Source organism: Eschrichtius robustus, chromosome 12, assembly GCF_028021215.1.
Source record: "Eschrichtius robustus isolate mEscRob2 chromosome 12, mEscRob2.pri, whole genome shotgun sequence".
Lineage (NCBI taxonomy): Eukaryota > Metazoa > Chordata > Mammalia > Artiodactyla > Eschrichtiidae > Eschrichtius > Eschrichtius robustus.
The window spans coordinates 45,489,090-45,507,648 of NC_090835.1; the positions used below are offsets into that span (position 1 = coordinate 45,489,090).

Sequence of the window (18,559 nt, forward strand, 5' to 3'; positions counted from 1 at the left end):
TGAGCCATTACACAGCACACCGGCTGACTAAAGGGTGGATACCTGGGGGCAGTTCTCTCTTTATTCCCATGCCATTTTTCTCTGGTCACGTGGCACAAACATTTTAAATGACTCGTCAGCCCTGCCCGCACCCCGCCCCCCAACCGCCTCTCCAGGGAGTGCAGGGGTGTGTGCGGCAAGAACCCGCCCAGCGCCCTCTCTACACCGGCATGGGCGTCACCGGGGGGCTGGCAGAGAGGCCGGTTCCTCCCTCCACAGGGTGCAGCGTGTTCCGGATGACAGGGCTGTCCCGGTCTCGGCACCTCACTTCTAGGATGCTCTAGACGTACTGACTGTGAAGCTGAGGACTGGGAGGCTGACCTAACCTCAGCTTCTCAGTGTCAAACAGTCTGTTCTGTGGGTTCAAGTTTTCCCCCTGAAGGCAGCCGGGGCTGTACAGTGGGCCTCCAGACCCTCTGCAAGGTGGTGGTAATGGTGCCTCTGGCCAGGCTGCTGCGGGGGGCACGTGTGCACAAACGGGTACTGCTTTTCTCATGAGGTTCATCAGGTCTCCCACCTGGTCATAATCCGCTCCCGTCCCCATCTCTACTCCCTGTAGATGGGAATACGGCCTCCCCGCGCTGCAGGGCTAGGATGCTCTTCTTTTCTCCCTCCCGTTACCTCCCCCCACCTCCATAGTGGGGACTCCCAGGGGGTGGAGGGGCAGAGTGGCCCATCCCACACTGGGAGGGAGGGATCTCAGTGGGCAGTGTCAGGCGGGAAGGTGACGGTCCCTGGTGTGTAGGGGAAACGGGGGGTGGGGGAGGGAAGAAGAGAGGAGAAAAGGAACGCCAGGCTATTTGCTGAGCCCAGGTACGCTCTGTACTGCTCCCCCCAGCCCTCCTGGGCCTACTTACCCCCCGGCTGGGGCCAGCCACTCCAGAGCCCGCACGAGGCTCCCCGAATTCTTGAGGCTCTCCAGGTGCTTCTCATTGGAGGTGATCTGCAAGGGAGGGAGAGGAAAGCGGTCGGCTGGCCCATCCCTGACCCATGATCCGTTGGACGGGCACCCTGAGTCTCAGGCCACCTGTGCTATTGGGCAGTGAGCCCTGAGCCCCAGTGTGCTGCTGACCATGGAGGCAACCCTTGGGGTGAGCAGGAAGGAGTCCGCTGCAGCTGGAGATGTGCCAAGGCAGGATGGGGTGCCTCCCGTTGGTCCCTCAGGAGGGTCTGTGTTCTGGAAGCCTGAACATTTCAGTTAAAGCAAATCATGGGTGAACAAACTTTCCAGCTGTCGGTTCCGGGACCCAGTGGGCCCTTGCGTCCCAAGCCCGACACAACCTCTTTCACATGGACAGAAGGATGATGCCGGGCTCCCGGCCATCTCAGGAGCCTGGGAAAAGAAAGAGGCACTAGGAATCAAACCGGTCACAGCCCCACCCGCGTACCCTGGGAAGTGTGCCCCTGCCAACGGCCACCGTCCCGGGAGACACAGAGGAGGGACACTTGGGCACCAGAGGCAGAATCATAAACTCTCAGGGCTGGATGGGACTCGGATAGGTGCTGACCCAGCCCAGGCCCCTGGAGACCTCCTAATTCAGTCCTTCCGTAAAACGAGTCCATGCCCTACGAGGCAGAGAAGACTTCAGGAATGAACCTTGACTTCTGCTATTAGAATGTTTCTCTTAATTCACCATTCATGTCCCATTTTTATCTTTGATATTTAATAAATATTTTCTAATAAACACTGGTATGGAACTTCACATTTCAGAAGGCTCTGCAGTTTCCTGTACATTTTCTCACTTATCCCTTTCAGTAGCCTCACCTTGCAAGGTAAGCATGTAGTGTGTTTATAGATGAGGTGACTGAGGCTTAGTGAGATTAAGGGACCACTACGGCAGTACACAGGGAGCTTGACCCTAACCCCACATGAGGCTGGAACCAGGCTGGCCTCGGTTGTCCCCGCCATTTTCTGTCTTTCCACTTGATCATAGCAACCAGGGCTGGATTATCATCTCTGTAGTTCTCAGGGAGAGGCTGAATATTTCTTAATCAATCACTCATGGTGATAGGAAGGTCACAGGGGTGGTTAGACCTTAATGTGGCCTCTGAATTGCATGTGAATGAATCTTCACCTCCACTGAGACCCTTTCCCGCTTCCTGAGAGTGCCAGACCCCAGCTGCCAGCTCAACTGCATCAGGTGTAATTTCTGCAAAGATTTGCATCTTAAAAGAGCTGTGTGTAAATTTGTTCTGAAATTACACCCCACCTGATGAGTTCAGAAGGCTGCTGTAGTTCAATTATGTCTGAAGCAAGCACAAACTTACCCTGAAAGCGTCTGCGGCGAGAATTCCCATCTAATTTTTCTCAAAACTGTGCCTCATACAGCTCAGTTGAGCTACATCCAGACTCACTGCCCTGACCAGCCCTACCGTGGGATCATGTGTAAGAGGCTGTGCTCCAAGTTGCAAAGAGATAACAAGACTACATTCACTCACGAGGCTAGTTGGAAGGTGCAAACAGAAGAATACGGTGAAAACTATGTGATCAAAGGGGGAGACGAGAATAGCACCGTGTGCAGCTGACATAAATGCAAGCATAAACAAAGCCAAGAGAATTAATGGAAAACTATGTGATTTGGCCACTTACCTGAACTCTTACTAGCAACATCAACTGTTGTTCTATCAGTATGAGTTAATTAGAAAATAAAAATTTTAAATAATGTCAATCAGAGGTTCTAGTTCTGGGAAAGACAGAGAAAACACATGCCACCCTTTCCATGTAAAACCTGAACAGAATGCACAGCGCAGCTATTTCAGAACACTGAAAAGTAAACAACACTGGCAGATTGGGGAAGGTCACTGAAACCAAAGCGCCATCACCTCTTTCCCTCCAGTACAGACCACCTTGAACTCAACACACCCAAACCCCAGAAGTGGGGTACACGAGACAGCCCCAGGAGAAGCCAGGCTTGAGGAATGGGAAACGAAACTTCCAAAAGCTCAGAGAGAGTAGATGAACCCCCCCCCCCCTTTCCTTTTCCTCAGTTCTCTTTTGGACCACGCCCCAGGCAATTCTGTGGTGGCAGTGGTGGCAGCAACAGGAGCCATCAGCCAAAACTCGTCTCTCTCTCTCTCTCTCTGTTCTCACAGCGTTTGGCCCCGACATGACAATTGTGGAAGTTAAGCAGTTTGTGGCCAGACAGAAAATGGGAGACCCAGGGAGCCAGAAAGTACTGGGGAGATAACAGGGAAGAGCTCAAGAAAGCAACCCCATAAAATTATTTATGAACTTCTAGGCTCACCTTCAACCTGTGTTGGTTAAAATAAAAGGTTAAAAAAGATATACCATACAAACAGGAATCAACAGAAAGCTAGAGTGGCTGTATTAATATCAGGCAAAGAAGACTTTAGAACAAAGAAAATTATCAGGGATAAATAAAGACATAACATCTTGATAAAAGGGTTCTCTCACTAAGAAGATAAAACAATAAATGTGTATGCATCTAACAATAGAAATTTAAAATACATAAAGAAAAACTGATACAACTGAAAGGAAAAACAGACAAATAATCCACAACTGTAGTTGGAGACTTCAAATAACTCTTATAGTAATAGATAGGATGAGTAGACCAGAAATCAGCAAGGATATGGAAGAGTTGAACAACACCATCATCCAACTGGATCTCACTGATATTCGTAGAGCACTAAGCCCATCAACAGCAGAATTTACGTTTTTCCCCAAGAATCCAGGAACATTCACCAATGTATACAATATTCTGGGTAATAAAACAAATATTTACTAATTTAAGAGAACTGAAGTCATATAAATTATATTCTCTGATCATACTGGAATTAAACTAGAAATAAATAACAAAGATAACAAAAATATCTCCAATCACTTGCAAATTAAACAACACACTCAAATAATCCAAGGATCAAAGAGGACATCCCAAGGAAAATTAGAAATTATTCTGAGCTGAATGAAAATGTCAATACAATATATCAAAGTCTGTGGGGTGCAGCTAAAGTAGTGCTTAAAGAGAAATTTATAGTACAATACTTACATTAAAAAAGAAACGTCTCAAATCCATAATCCAAGCTTTCATGTTAAGAAACTAGAAAAAGAGCAAAACAAACCCAAACCCAAAGAGGGAAGGAAAAACAGAGCAGAAATCAAGAGTAATGTGGTAAATGTAGGCCCCAATATATCAATATCTACATTAAATGTAAATTTACCAAGTACTACAAATAAAAGACCAACTAACATTTTTAGATTAGATATAACCAAAATAAAACACAACTACATGATGCTTACAAACATACCTTAAATATAAGGGCACGGAGCAACTGAAGTTTAAAGAACGAAGAAAGAGATGCCACACAAATTGTAACCAAAGGAAGCTGGTATAGCTAATATCAGACAAGGTCGACTTTAAGCCAATAATTATAACTAGGAATAAAGAGAGACATATCACATTTATAAAACGATCAACTGACCAGGAAGATATATCAAGTCTTAATTCTAAACGTACCTAATAACCACCTCAAAATCTGTAAAACAAAAAATGACAGAACCAAAGTGAGAGTTACACAAATCCATAATTATGGTGGGATATTTTTCAATCTCTCCCAGTAACATGCATACGAAAATCAGAAGGGGTATGGACGTTTTATACAATAAGATTAACAAACCTGACCTAATTGACATATATAGAAAAATTCATCTAACAACTGCAGAATATATGTTCTTTTCAAATGTACATGGAAACTTTTCAACATATACCACATACTGGGTCATAAAGCAAGTTGTGACAAATTTCAAAGATATAAATCTAACAAAATATGTCAGGATCTATATGTTAAAAATTACAAAACGCTGATAAACTTTTTAAAAAACTAAATAAATGGATACAATGTGTTCATGAATTAGATGACTCAATATAGTAAAAATATTAATTTTCCCAAAATATAGGTTTAATGCAGTTCCTATCAAAATCCCAGCAGGATTTTTTGCAGACCCACACAAACAATATCAAAGTTTTCACAAGCGTGCAAAGGTAACTGAATGGGGGAACATTTTTGAACAAATGATGCTAGAACAAATGGACAACCACATGCAAAAACATGACCCTAGGAACATATCTTAATACCTCAAATAAAACATCATTCAAGGGAATTCCCGGGCGGTCCAGTGGTTAGGAGTCCACGCTCTCACTGCCGAGGGCCTGGGTTCGATCCCTGGTCTGGGAACTAAAATCCCATAAGCCGTGAGGCATGGCCAAAAAAAAAAAAAAAAAAAAAAAATCATTCAAAATGGATCATGGATCTGAATGCAAAATGTGAAACTATACAACTTCTGGAAGGAAATATAGGAGAAAAGATATGAGACCCTGGGTTTGTTCATGAGTTTTTAGATACAACACAGAAGCACAATCTCTGAAAGAAAAAAATGGACAAATTGGACTTTATCAATGTTAAAAACTTTGCTCTTTATATATGTACGATGGACTATTACTCAGCCATAAAAAGAATGAAATTTTGCCATTTGCAGCATGGATGGACCTAGAGATTATCATACTAAGTCAAGTAAGTCAGAGAAAGACAAATATACGATATCACTTATATGTGGAGTCTAAAAAATAGTACAAATGAACTTATTTAAAAAACAGAAACAGACTCACAGACATAGAAAACAAACTTATGGCTACCAAAGGGAAAGCGGGGGGGATAAATTGGGAATTTGGGATTAACAGATACACACCACTATATATAAAATAGATAAACAACAAGGATATACTGTATAGCACAGGGAACTATATTCAATATCATGCAATAAACTATAATGGAAAAGAATAAAAAATATAGATATATACATATATATGTATAACTGAATCACTTTGCTGTACATCTGAAACCAACATTATTGTAAATCAACTATACTTCAATTAAAAAAATAAAAAATAAAAAAATAAAAATTTTAAAAATGTCTTTGCTCTTTGTAGAAGATTGATAAGAGAATAAGACAAAGCACACACTAGGAGAAAATATTTGCAAATCACATATCTGATAAAGGACTTTTCTCCAGAACATATAAAGAACTCTTAAAATTCAGCAAGGGAACAAATAACCCAATTTTTTAAATGGGCAGAAAATCTGAATAGACACTTCATCAAAGAAGGTATTATAGATGGCAAACAAGGACATGAAATGCTACTCAATATCATTTGTCACTGGGGAAACGCAAATTGAAACTACAATGTAATACCACTACATACCTATTAGAATGCCTAAAATTCATAAAACTGACAATAACAAATGCCAGCCAGGATGCAGAGTAACAGAGACTCTCATTCATTGCCGTGGGAATGCAAAATGGTACCGCCACGGTGGAAGACAGTTTGGCAATTCCTTATAGAATTGAATGTAGTTTTACTATATGGCCCAGCAATTGTACTCTTAGGTATCTGCCCAAGAGAAATGAAAACTTATGTCCACACAAAAACCTGTGTACAAAAGTCTGTAGTAGCTTTATTCAAAAATCACTAAAAAGAAAAAGGAACCGAGACGTCCTTCAACAGGGAAATGGAAAAACAGCTAGGAAAGCCTTCACGCCTTACTTGGTATATAGGCCTGACTGGATTTTTAGAATGAGATATCAGTAAAGATAAGTCTGGATAATTTTTGAAAAGATAAGACTTTTAATATGCCTTGCTAAATTATTTTGCCCTCTGACACCAATTTCCTATCATTAGTCAAGCTTGTAATGTTAGGATTTTAAATGGCTTTGAAATAATCCTTTGGAACGAGTTACTCCTTTCTCCCAGAGTCTGGTCTCCTCTTTGGCCACTAAAGGTTATAAATTATGATGGGTACCAACCTTCTTTTAGAAACACCCCACTGTATTTATCAGACAGTGTGGCCTTTACCCTTCTATTTTCTCAGTACTTAAACTTCGTTAAACAGCAAATTGTGGGTCTGCTCAAAAGTCATCCCACCTCCTCCTCTTCTGAGCTACCTAAGCAGAGAACGTTCTGGGCACACTGAGACCCGTCCTTCATGAGGCAGGAGGGAAAGTGACACTTGTCCACTGAGATAGTGAATTCACGGCTGAGCAACTGTTGGAGAATTTCTCATGGCTCTGATGACATAGTCAAGAGCGAGCACTGCAGTGACTCTCTAAGAAAATAAATAATGCAAGAGGACACTCGCGAAGAGTGTCAACACGATACCTTCCTCCTGTAGTTAATATTTTCATTAGAAGTCAGTTCCATTAGCCAAGACAAGGAAACAATTTTACTTTGCAATAATGTTCTATAGCAGAGGTTCCTGGACCTCTAAGAGTCCATGAGTAGATTTTATTATTTCAAAGCATCACGTGGCAGGTGTCCATTTCCTGAAAACTAAGCCATGCCTGCCTCACATTTTTCCTGCTCCTAAGACATCTGACTGGTAGCTGGATGGCTAAAGTCAACCAAAATGGAAACATGAATTATACTAAATACATGCAGTTCACCTGGTAGACAGGCATCCATTCAAAACATTGGGATCTTTAAGGGAAACATCATAAAAAAGTTGGGAATTTGAGCTTAGAATTAAGATCAACTTGGAAAGACAATTCCTCCATCTCTGTTTAATTGAGGGAATATGAAAAAGCAGATGATGGACTTTGGGTAAATATGCTACTTTATTCAACCTTCTGCTACAGTCCCTTGAACGTGGGTTGTGTCAATGAGCATTCAGGAATCACTGTGTAACCAAAACACTGAAAGGAGAGGCTGGTGTCCTGCAGAATCATCCCTCACGTTCCCACCAGGCTCACAAATTGTAAGGTAGTGGCTTTTTTCTTTTTTAAACACACCCACCCTCCAGGACAGAGTTTGGGTTGGCTCCTTTCTGGATTTCAGCTTCCCAGATGCAAACTACCAAAAGAAGCCATCTGAGGCCCTCGGTAACGGCAGGAGCCTGAAGTTGGCAGCCTCTGCAGTGTGCCCGGGGGAGCTGAGGGGAGACTAGGTCTCCCGGGGCACAGTGGCCACCGGGGGACAAAGCCAGGCCTGGTGCCAACATTCCTCAGCAAAGGCCTTACAAACGCGTTAAGTCAGAACGTACTTTACTTTGTATCATCGTGACACATTGTGAGTTTATGCTCATGAATCTGACTCACAGCATCGTCCTCTTGCAGCTCGTAAAAGCTCCGCTGCCAGCGTCTCTGGTTGGCAGTGGTTTCAGGTGTGGAGCTCCGTAGCCGTGAGTGAGGCAGGCACAGGCAGGCCGCCAGCCTCTGTTACGAGTGTGTAATAATACGTGTCTGTCTCTTCCCTGATCCTGAATGTGTGTGGCACAACGACGCCAAGTTAACCTTAGTTTTCTAATCGTGAGTTCCTCTAGGCAGGCCCGGGCAACACGGACAGACCAGAAAAAACCCAGCAGACGGAGCTGACGAGAGCAAGCGTGGCCCAGGTGCTCCCTGGCGCTTGTTGTTACAGACACACGCTTCACACACGGGAGGATTATTTTAATTCCGTGGCCTTCAGATCTCCTAAATACGAGTAAAAACAAGCAGGTAACTATGACAACTCTACTTCAGAGAGTTTCAATTTCAAAAATAAACCTATCCATCGAGCCCCTTTATTTTGTTCTCTTAACATATACTTTGTCTTCTCTTCAGTTAAGGTTTTCATGTTACTTCAAAGCCATTTCTACCCCTTGCATATCGAGACACGCTATCCCCTTGCCTTCTGATGCCAGGCTGGAATCTGGGAAGAACCTCTGGGCGGCGTGATGGCATCTGGCAGTCCCTCCCCGCTTTCCACTTGGTGCTCACTCTGGGTGTCTCCAGAAATTTCTTGAGCTGCCTTTCACATCCACATTTAAAGCAAGACTGTATGAATACAAGCTGCTCTGCATCCAGGCCCGTGTGCGTCTTCCATGAGTTGCTGAATGCATCTGGGGTGGAAGGGAGTAATTCTCATGCACGGCCTTTGGCTGCCTCACGGCATCTGTGCCTTCCCGGGAGTCCATTTAGAAATGTTATATTCCTCAACAAAAGCAAGTGAGGCCCCTTCTGACCCAGGCTAGTAATCAGGTGGATGATCTGAAGGAAATCTAGAGACATCCCTAAGAATGCCTGTCAGCAGATCTGCTGATCACCAAGGAGTGAGGGGGGCCAGTTGGAACCTACACTGGGGCATCCCGAGGGCAGAGGTGTGGGCTTGTGGATGAGGCAGGCCCAGTTCCAAAGCCTTGGTCACCCGGATTTGGCCCAGATCCTGTGAACTCAGGTTCTCTGCAGGGAGACCGAGACATTACACTGAAGCTGGGTGGTATCGGGCCAGAAGCAGCACCATCTCTGCATCCGGGTGGACTGCTGTGGAGGCGTTCTTCCACGCGCTGCACGGAGCACAGTGTAGCTTTAACTCACAGGGAGACCCTGGCAGCACAGAGGCCCGGGGAGATGGTGGCGTCCGGATACAGTGATTCCTCAAGTTGAAGAAGGCTGAAGAAGAAGAAAACAGCTGAGCTCCTCGTGTTCAAGAGCACCCATGAGTTTCCATGCTGAGCATTCAAGGAGAACGGGGAGGGGAGAGGGTGGGAGGAGGCACAGGGCGTTCACCAACATGCGTAGGCAGAGCTAAGAAAACCTAGGTTTCAGGTAAAAACTGTCGTGATTCACCTTTGTCTATAAAACGAATTGAGTCAGCAGGCCTTAGAGCAAAAAGAGCTTGGAATTTGGTTCAAGAAAGGAAACCAACATTTCTGAGCACCTATTATGTGCAAGAACAGAGTTAAGTGCTTTCAGATACGTTATCTTCTTTCTGACAACCAAGAAAAAGAAGTATTCCTATGCTTACTTTACAGAAGAGGAAACGGAAGCCAGCAGGGCTAATGTGACTTGCCCAAGGTCACCTGGCCAGCAGGCAGTGGAACTGAGCTAAGACCCGGTCTCCCCACCTTCAAGATCCACATGCCCTTCCAGAGAGTCCGTTCCATCCTCACGTCCGCTAAGCACACTGCTCAGCTGTTGGCCGACTGGCTGATTAATAACAATCAATGACCAAGTGACCGATGACACGGTGTTTCACTTCAGGCTCCACTGCCTACATGCCGGTGATTCAGTGTAAAGGCTTACCAACTGTGCTGCTCGGTGCCCCCTGCCACCCTGGTAAACTGTCTGGCACCCCTTGCTCCCCTCACTGTTGCTGTTGTTGATCCCCATCATTTCCAGTGGGAGCAGGGACCACAGAATCTCTCTCCTAGACAGCATCAGGGGTTCCAGGTCTTGACCAAAGGAGTCCATGGATCATATGTACTTCCAGTAAACACACCCTGATGTGCAGACCACCATGCGCTTGGCAGTTTCTCTTAGCGCCTGGCGGCCAGAAGGCTTTTCTGCGTCTCTCCTCACACCCTCAGGTGGAGGGCTGTCCCTGATGGTGATGGGACGTGAGCTTACAGTTTGTGGACCATTATCTCCCGTTCTCTTCACAATAACCGTATGAGGAAGGTCTTCTATGACTTCACATTAGAGATGGGGTGAGGCTGGCATGGAGACCCAGATCTGGCCGACTTGCTCCACCGCCCTCCCTGCCCCAGTCGCCGTGCTGCCCTTTGCCGCCCCCATAAGGGTCTGGCTGCAGAAGCAGCGGCACAGACACAGCCAGTGGCCGCTGGGGAAGGCGGGAGCTGACACCTTCCGTGAGTCGGGAGGAGGCTGCCATTCTGGCCCCGGGGGAGCCAGCCTCAGCTTCCAGGAGCCCAGGTCCCCGAAGGAATGGCTTGGCCTGCCGTGTTTAAGACCGCAGCCTCTAGAGCCGGGGTCAAATTGGGGAGTACTCTCTTCTCATCTGATATTTCCAGATTTGGAAAAGCAGCAAGCAAAGGAAGACAGATGGTGAGCAAATAGTTACCAAATGGCACGGGCGAGCTGACCTTAGTGAGAACACGCCAGTGTGGAAGGATTTTCTTCTTTCTGTTGACCTTTCCTGCCTCTCCTCCTGGGGTCTGTACGCTCCCCAACCTGGCCCGACACCTCAGTTCTGCTCTCCAAACTCCCGTCTGTACCTGTGGGCACCTGCTAAATCCAGAGCCCATGGAAATGACATGCTGAGGATTTGAATGTTTTTCTTTTTCACCCCATAAGACACGGTTGCTTTCTAGAAGAAAATTATCCATATCTACCCTCTTCATTTTAGGCCAGCTAAATGAAGCTCTCTTCAGCTCCCTTCGGGGCAGTAAAAATGCCCTTAATGCTTAGAAACTGTTCATAATTACATCCGTTTCTGGCCATTCAATCCAGTAAGTTTAAAATGTTGAATATAAATATAGCTGGTTTGGGAAATCTTTTAGACCTGATCCAACTAACTACAACAGCCAGGTCCAAAATAAGTGAGGAAAAAGCAGTTTTAATTGGCAAAGAAATAGGACTGTGGACCTCTTGTGGATATAAGAATAACCTGTAAGTTGGCCCAAAGACAGTTCTGGGGAAACACAGGATCAGGCCGCACCATTTTCCCCAGAGGACCTGATCCAAGTGCTTAGACAGGCGAACACGAGAGAACAGGTTTCCCAGTCAGTGGCGCTAGGATGTCAACCACGGAATGTGGCTGGAATCAGTTCCTCACAAGAGAAAACACCCAAGACAGTAACTGTCCTGTGATTTGCTAAGTGTGAGAGCTAGGGTCGTAAGAAGTGAGGAACTGTGTGAGGAGATACTATGTGACCTTGACCCAAACAAATCTCAGCTGATCCTTAGGAATGCTCTATGGGGTCATAGTGAGGGGTCTATTTGACAATGCAGTCCTTGAATTTGTGGTGTGGGTAGCGTGTGTGTGTTAATGGCGGGGCTTTGAGGTGGAGAAGCAGACAGCAGAAGTAGCTTATTCAGTGCCTGCTTCCAGGCCTTTTTCTGAACTTTCTATTGGATGGTGGGGAAAGGGGCGGGGGCAAGTGAGTGATATCAGGTCAACAAGGCTTAGTAGGTCCCCCCAGTTTCCTTCTTTCCCCAGTTCCTCACTCGACCTAGTGAGGATACTGTCGGCCACTAAACCACGCTGCTGTGATACAGCATCATAAATAAGAACAATCAGGAAAATGCACACCCTGTAATGTTAGGTAAAGAGCAGCAAATATAAAAGCAATGTGTAGAACGTGACTGTGATTATGTGAAATGACGATGCGGACATGCTCAGTTTGAGGTCTCCAGTGTTACCATCCTCGCTCCCAAGGCCCTCAGGCTAGTGAGAGGCGGGCAGAGAAGAAATCACAGTCCGACACGAGCTGAATACACATGAAGGCTCTTTCTGCAGCAGTAAAGGGTCTGACAAGTCTTAGTTAGCATGATTCTGTGGTCAGGAAGACAGGGTGTTGGGAATCCCCTGGCGATCCAGCGGTTAGGACTCTGCGCTTTCACTGCCAAGGGTGCAGTTTCGATTCCTGGTCGGGGAACTAAGATCCCGCAAACAGCATGGCGTGGCCAAAAAAAAAAAAAAAAAAAAAAAAAAAGAAGAAGAAGAAGACAGGGTGTCTTGATCACCTGCTATATGCCAAGCCCTCTTTAGTTAGATTCTGGGGATATAGTGTAGGATGGGTGTCAAGGCAGAGCTTCCACTGTGAGAAACACAGTTAAAATGTAAACAGAATATCCTTAAAAAACTAAAAACAGAGTCACCATATGATCCAGCAATTCCACTCCTGGGCATATAACCAGAAAAGACGAAAACTCTAATTCAAAAAGATACACGCACCCCCATGTTCTTAGCAGCACTATTCACAATAGCCAAGACATGGAAACAACCTAAATGCCCATCGACTGATGAATGGATAAAGAAGATGTCGTCTGTGTATATACAATGGAATATTATTCAGCCATAAAAAAGAATGAAATAATGCCTTTTGTAGCAACATGGATGGAACGGGAGATGATCATACTAAGGGAAAGAAGTCAGGCAGAGAACGACAAATAGCATATGATATCACTTACAGGTGGAATCTAAAAATTGATACAATGAACTCATTTACAAAACAGAAATAGATTCACAGACAACAACAAACTTGGTTACCAAAGGGGAAAGGGCAGGGAGGGATAAGTTGGGAATTCGGGTTTAACAGAGAAGGAACCACTATTATATATAACAGATAAACAACAAGGACCTACTGTATAGCACAGGGAACTATATTCAAGATCTTGTAATAACCTATAATGGAAAAGAATCTGAAAAAGAATATACGTATGTGTGAATGTATAACTGAATCACTCTGCTGTACACCTGAAACACTGTAAGTCAACCACACTTCAATTAAAAAAAGAGTAAACAGGATAATTTGAGACAGCGGTGGGCGTCAGGAAGAATCAAGCAGGGGAGAGGGGGGAGGAGAAAGCGCGGCGGGCGGCCGCGTGGCCAGGACAGTCTCCCCGAGGAGACGACGCGTGAGGATGCGACGGTGAGAAAGAACCAGCCACGAGAAGGGACTGGGGACCCGTATTCTGCGGAGGGGCAAGAGCAGCTGCTACGCGGGTCCTAAGGGGGGAAGGACCCTGGTGGGGACCTGGAGGCGGCAGAAGCAGGAACCCGCTGGAAGCAGGGAGCCAGTGAGGAGGGGCTGCAGAACCGGCCCGGGGGAGGCGGCAGGGCCCAGCGAACCACACCCAAGGACTCACCGGCCAGCACCCTCCCTTCCGCTGAGCCTTCGACTAAGCAAAGACAAGACGCTGCCGGGCCCTTCATCTTGGACGGCAGAGACTGCACGTCAGCAGAGGTGAGACGTGGGTGACCGCGGGGGTCAGCAGAGGTGAGGCGTGGGTGACCGCCGGGGTGAGGGTACTGACGAGCCAAGCACGGACCTTTCCTCGCAGGCAAAGCACCTAAACAGACCCTTCTGGGGGGAACGAGAGGAGAGTCTGCATCCTAGCCTGTACTCTATGGAAACAGAGCCCTGGGGATTTCTATCAGGAATAAAGCAATTCGAGGACTTTTCCGAGAAGAGGAGGAAAAGGCAGGCGTGGAGAGCTTAGATCTGAAAACGGGTAACACGGATTACATATTAATTCTCGGGGGGGGGGGGGGGATAAATTACTGACCATTATCAGCAAGCTTGTAAACAGACTTAGTAAACGAGTGTTTTATTTTTTGGTAAGTGACCACTTTTGAAACACACGGTGAAACTGTCACCTAGATGAGCGAAGTCTTCCACCTCCTCCTGAAACACATGTCACAGATCGGGGGAAAGGATGTGATTTCTGCTTACAGTCACACGCTGCGCTGAGCAGGAGCCCCTCGGCTGCCGTGAATCCACTGAATTCACAAGTATAAAAGGAGCCTTGGGGTTGGGTCTAGTACCTTGTCGCCACAGGCCCTCAGGGCCGCCATGACAAAGGACTCCAGAGGCATCGAGCTGGGATTTGTAAGTTCGGACAGAGGGTCTCGGGGACTGAAGTTCAAGGCAGCCAGGCCTGGAGACTGGACCAGAACGCTCAGCCTGGCCTCCGGCCAGGAAGGCAAGTGAGGGGCCGCTCAGGGCTGACGGAGACACTTGAGCTAAGAGTCTACTTACTTCCTCTGCTGTCTTGCACTGTCCTCCAAACGTTACCTTATCCTCTGGGACTCTCTAAGGAAACATTAGGGGCTGCTGAAATTTCCTGGGACTGGTAACACTGGGAGGGAAATGCAATGGGAAGGAAAATTAAAGCACATTTGGTTGATATAATTAAAACCATCAGGCATCAATTAGTCCAAATTTAGGCCAGACACTGCTGAAAATTCCCCTGGTGGCTGTTATGTTTGTTGAGGGACTTGATCAAATACTCCATTTGGAAATATTTCACTAATGACCATTTTTAGAAAATGAGCAGCTCCTTTGAGATCTCGGCCTCCCCTCCCACAGGCCAGACCACCGCTGGAGGGAAATCTTTGTGAGGCCCTTTGAGAAAGGCTGGTCCCACAAGGGCGAAGGGGCCTGGTGAAGTTCCTGGATTTTCACCTCAGAGAGAGAGGTCAGCTGTCGGCTGACCCCCAAAGCATCCATTCTGCACAGCTGGGCGATGACAGAGAGCTATGTGTGTGTATGTGCGCGATGGGGGGTGGACAGCTCCCAGGAGAAGTCTGCTGACCCAAACATTCCCCGCTCCGGGCGAACCTGACGGACCGCACAGAGCCAAGCAGAGCTGGTATGTGCAGGAAGCAACTTCCCGGACAAGTGTCCAACTGGCCTCGGTTAAAATGAACTGAAGCGAGGTCTTGGAGGCTTCCAGAGCAATATCAAAGAGCCTGGGTATTCCTCTATGAAAGGCTCTGGCAGGCTGAGGTGGCCGAGCTCTGCAGGCTCCGCCCTCATCCTTGAGGCGGTGGGGCCCCGGTGGAGGCGGGGGATGGGGACCAGGAGCCGGTGCTGGTGACAGGACAGGGTGAGGGTCCTGGACTCAAGGGAGCAGTGACCACTCGTGCGGCTTCCTTCCGGGTCACCCTGAGCACTTTGACAGGGACGCCAGAGCTGTGGTCCAAGTGAGGCTCTAGTGGGTGGAGGTCTAGAAAAGCCTCAGGCTCTGCCTGCGCTTCCTTCTAGAGCAGACGGGACACAGAAGGGGCCTCGCAGAGCCGGGCCCAGAGCTCTGAGACCAAGAGGGCCTCCCTCTCAACCCAGGCGAGTGACCGTGGGGGGATTCTCAGAAGTAGGTGGTCTGCCCACAGACAGGCTGGACCGTGGTTTCTCCACATTCTCCTTAATGGCTCCGAGTACAAGGTCAAGCTTCTTAGAAGCCAAAGAGCGTTACCCAAGAGGAAACCTTTCGGTGCTTTCAGATGAGGTTGAGTATTCATGACTTAAAGTGCTTCAAGGACCCTAGTTCAGAGGCAGAAGTATTCTAAGGGGGTTTTCACTGAGCAGAGACAGGAAAATAAACTGAGATGGAGAAAAGGGTTTCTTTCACTAGAGGGGAAGAGGGGGAACCTTGCTCAAGTGTCAACAGCGCTGAGGCTGAAAGACCCTGGGTTTTGGATCCTGGCTGAGGCAGATTATGCTGCCTTCTCATGTTATGCTAGGATGTCTGAGGAAATTCAGGAGGTTACCTCTCCCTTTTTTTTTTTTTTTTTTAACATATGAAGCTAGGTCTTGGACCAGCCTTTGCTGTGATACACAATGGCCTTCCTTCTGTGGTACCTGGGTCTGTGACCATCACTGGGATGTATCCCACCCGGAATGCACGTGTGCTGCAGGGCCCTCCCAGGCTTCCTAAGGCAGAGCGCCCCCTGGCGAAGCATCCTGGAAACCCCACACTCCGCCATCCCTGAATGTGGCTCCAGAAAGTAAAGATTTTGCATATAGTTGCTGCCGGCCCAGCAGCAGTACCTCAGATGCAGCTCACAGAGGCCAGCCCCTGAGCTGCTCTCTGGACCAAAGTGCTCACCAGTTACACTGACTGACTCAACCAATCCAGGGGAGATGTTTTATATCCAGACCAAACTGGCACTCAGCTATCACTAGGTATTTCTTTTTTTCCCATATGACCAACATGAGTGAGAGTTTAAGTTAAGCAAGCTTTACTATATTCCTCTGAAATTAGTTTTGTATGAGTTTTGGAATGGATCAGGATTCTGGAAAAAATGTGACGGGCACGACGTTCTTATTTTGTATTTAGAGGATAATCACTCGATCACCATTCCAAGGTATCCCTTGGAAATGGATAACCCTCCTCAATTCTCTTCACTAATAATTTCAGTGCAAATCCATGAAAACAATAAAGGCCACAGGCTGTAGGAATTTTACATGCCACTCAACATGTCCTTTTACAGAAGATCCTAGGAACAGTTACTGGGCCTAGGATAGATAAATGAGCTCCAAGAATTGATGGTCCTCTGCTAGTGCACAGTCTTCCATATCTGGATGAGATGGCTTCAGGAGAACATAGGCTCCGTTCATTTAGGGCTATTATGAGGCTACAGTCCATTTCACCTCATGACAAAATGGCACCATGATCCATTGTTACCTTGGTGAGATGCTTTGGTTCATGATAATGAAACATGAGTTAAGACCATAGGGATTCTGGGACTGTTTTAAGGAAATGCAACTTGATGCAGATTATCTACATACTGGACCTTCATAGGATTCCTTTAAATAGTACAATCTCTATGCCTCTTAAAGTTATTCAAATGGTAAACATTTGATTTTACACTTTCGTATAACGTTAAATTACTTAATAAATAGAAGTATAGAGTAAAGCACTTGAACATAACTGTAGCTGAAAGGGTGCTGGGGAAAATCCTTGAATCTCCAGGGGCTCATCTTTTTTCCACCCTCAATACTTTGTGATGACACTACGTCTAGTTTGAAGGTGCAATGAAAATACTATTTATCAGTATGAACTGTTATATGTGAAAATTATAAACTTTTCTGTACTAGTTGGAATATACATGTACATTAGAATAAACACACTTACACACATCACTGTGAGCAGCCCAGGATAACGACAGACCAGGCTGTTAGCTAACGTGGAAGCCAAGAGGTCACGCAGAGAAAAAAAGGATCTATACACAATACACAATAAAAACTACCTCTTCAAATAGGGGGCCCAAAGTCCAGAAAAAGAGGTAAGGATGAGACAGTCAGATGGGGGAGGGTCTGAGGGCCAGGACTGGACATTCAGGTAGGGTACTCACTCCACCCATCATACTGCACCCAGCTGAGGGCCCATGACCTTGGCTGAGGGCTCCACCTCCTCACCTGTCCACTCCTCTCCCTACTGAACCCAAAGAATCGCTCTGCACTTTTGTGAGGTCTCACGTCCTCAGAGTGAGAAAGTATAAACAAAGATCTTGAGCCCTTTCCCTTCCCTCCCTATCTCTTTTCTAACTTCTGTTATTTATCTCTGAGTACACAGAGATGGGGGGGAATCAGTGCTCTAAAGCTCAATCTTCTGCTGGTCCTTCCAGGATCCAAGGTAGCCTGGTGGCAACGCTCTGTTAGTAGCTGGTCATGGCAGGAGCGAACACATACTGAGCACTTCCTGTATGCCAGGTACTGCTGTTCTAAGAACTTAGAAATGAATTAGCTCATTTAAGCTTCTAAGAGTTAAGTGCTATTAAAGTTCCCATTTTATACATGAAGAGATTTTGGCACAGAAAGTTTATATTTCTAAGGAAGCTATTAAAAACCTTAAATAGAGAAACAAATTCAAATCCATAAAAATGACAAAATCTGAGAATAGAGTGCATTTTTGTCTTCTATTTATTCGTTTTTGTATTATTAAAACAACTGGCAAAATTTATTGTAATAACTCTTTTTTTCCCTAAAATAACCATCTTTCTAAATGGTTTCTTTTTAACCATCTGTATCACGTGCAGTTTTTACCTAATTGATATAGGACTTATAAAACTGGTTGTTGTTTTTTTTTACATTATCTACATCCTTTTTCTATATTTTATCACTTTCATTCTGTCTGCACATATTAATTTTTAACAGCTTTACTGAGGCTTGACTGACGTGATAAACTATACAAACAGAAGCTGTACAATTTGCTAAACTGTACATATGTCTACAGCTGTATATATGAGTATACAGTACATATGTATACTGTTGCGTACATATG

The 18,559-nt window shown here is 45.9% G+C and overlaps 1 protein-coding gene across 4 annotated transcripts in view; it reads right to left on the reverse strand.

Moving 5' to 3' along the window:
- ULK4 (unc-51 like kinase 4) overlaps positions 1–18,559 on the reverse strand; it is a 540,948-nt gene that overhangs the window by 2,134 nt on the left and 520,255 nt on the right. For all 4 annotated transcript variants that reach the window (XM_068558236.1, XM_068558233.1, XM_068558235.1 and 1 more), the window contains one exon: positions 897–982. In XM_068558236.1, coding sequence (XP_068414337.1) covers positions 897–982 — 86 coding nt within the window. The remainder of the gene's footprint in view (positions 1–896; positions 983–18,559) is intronic.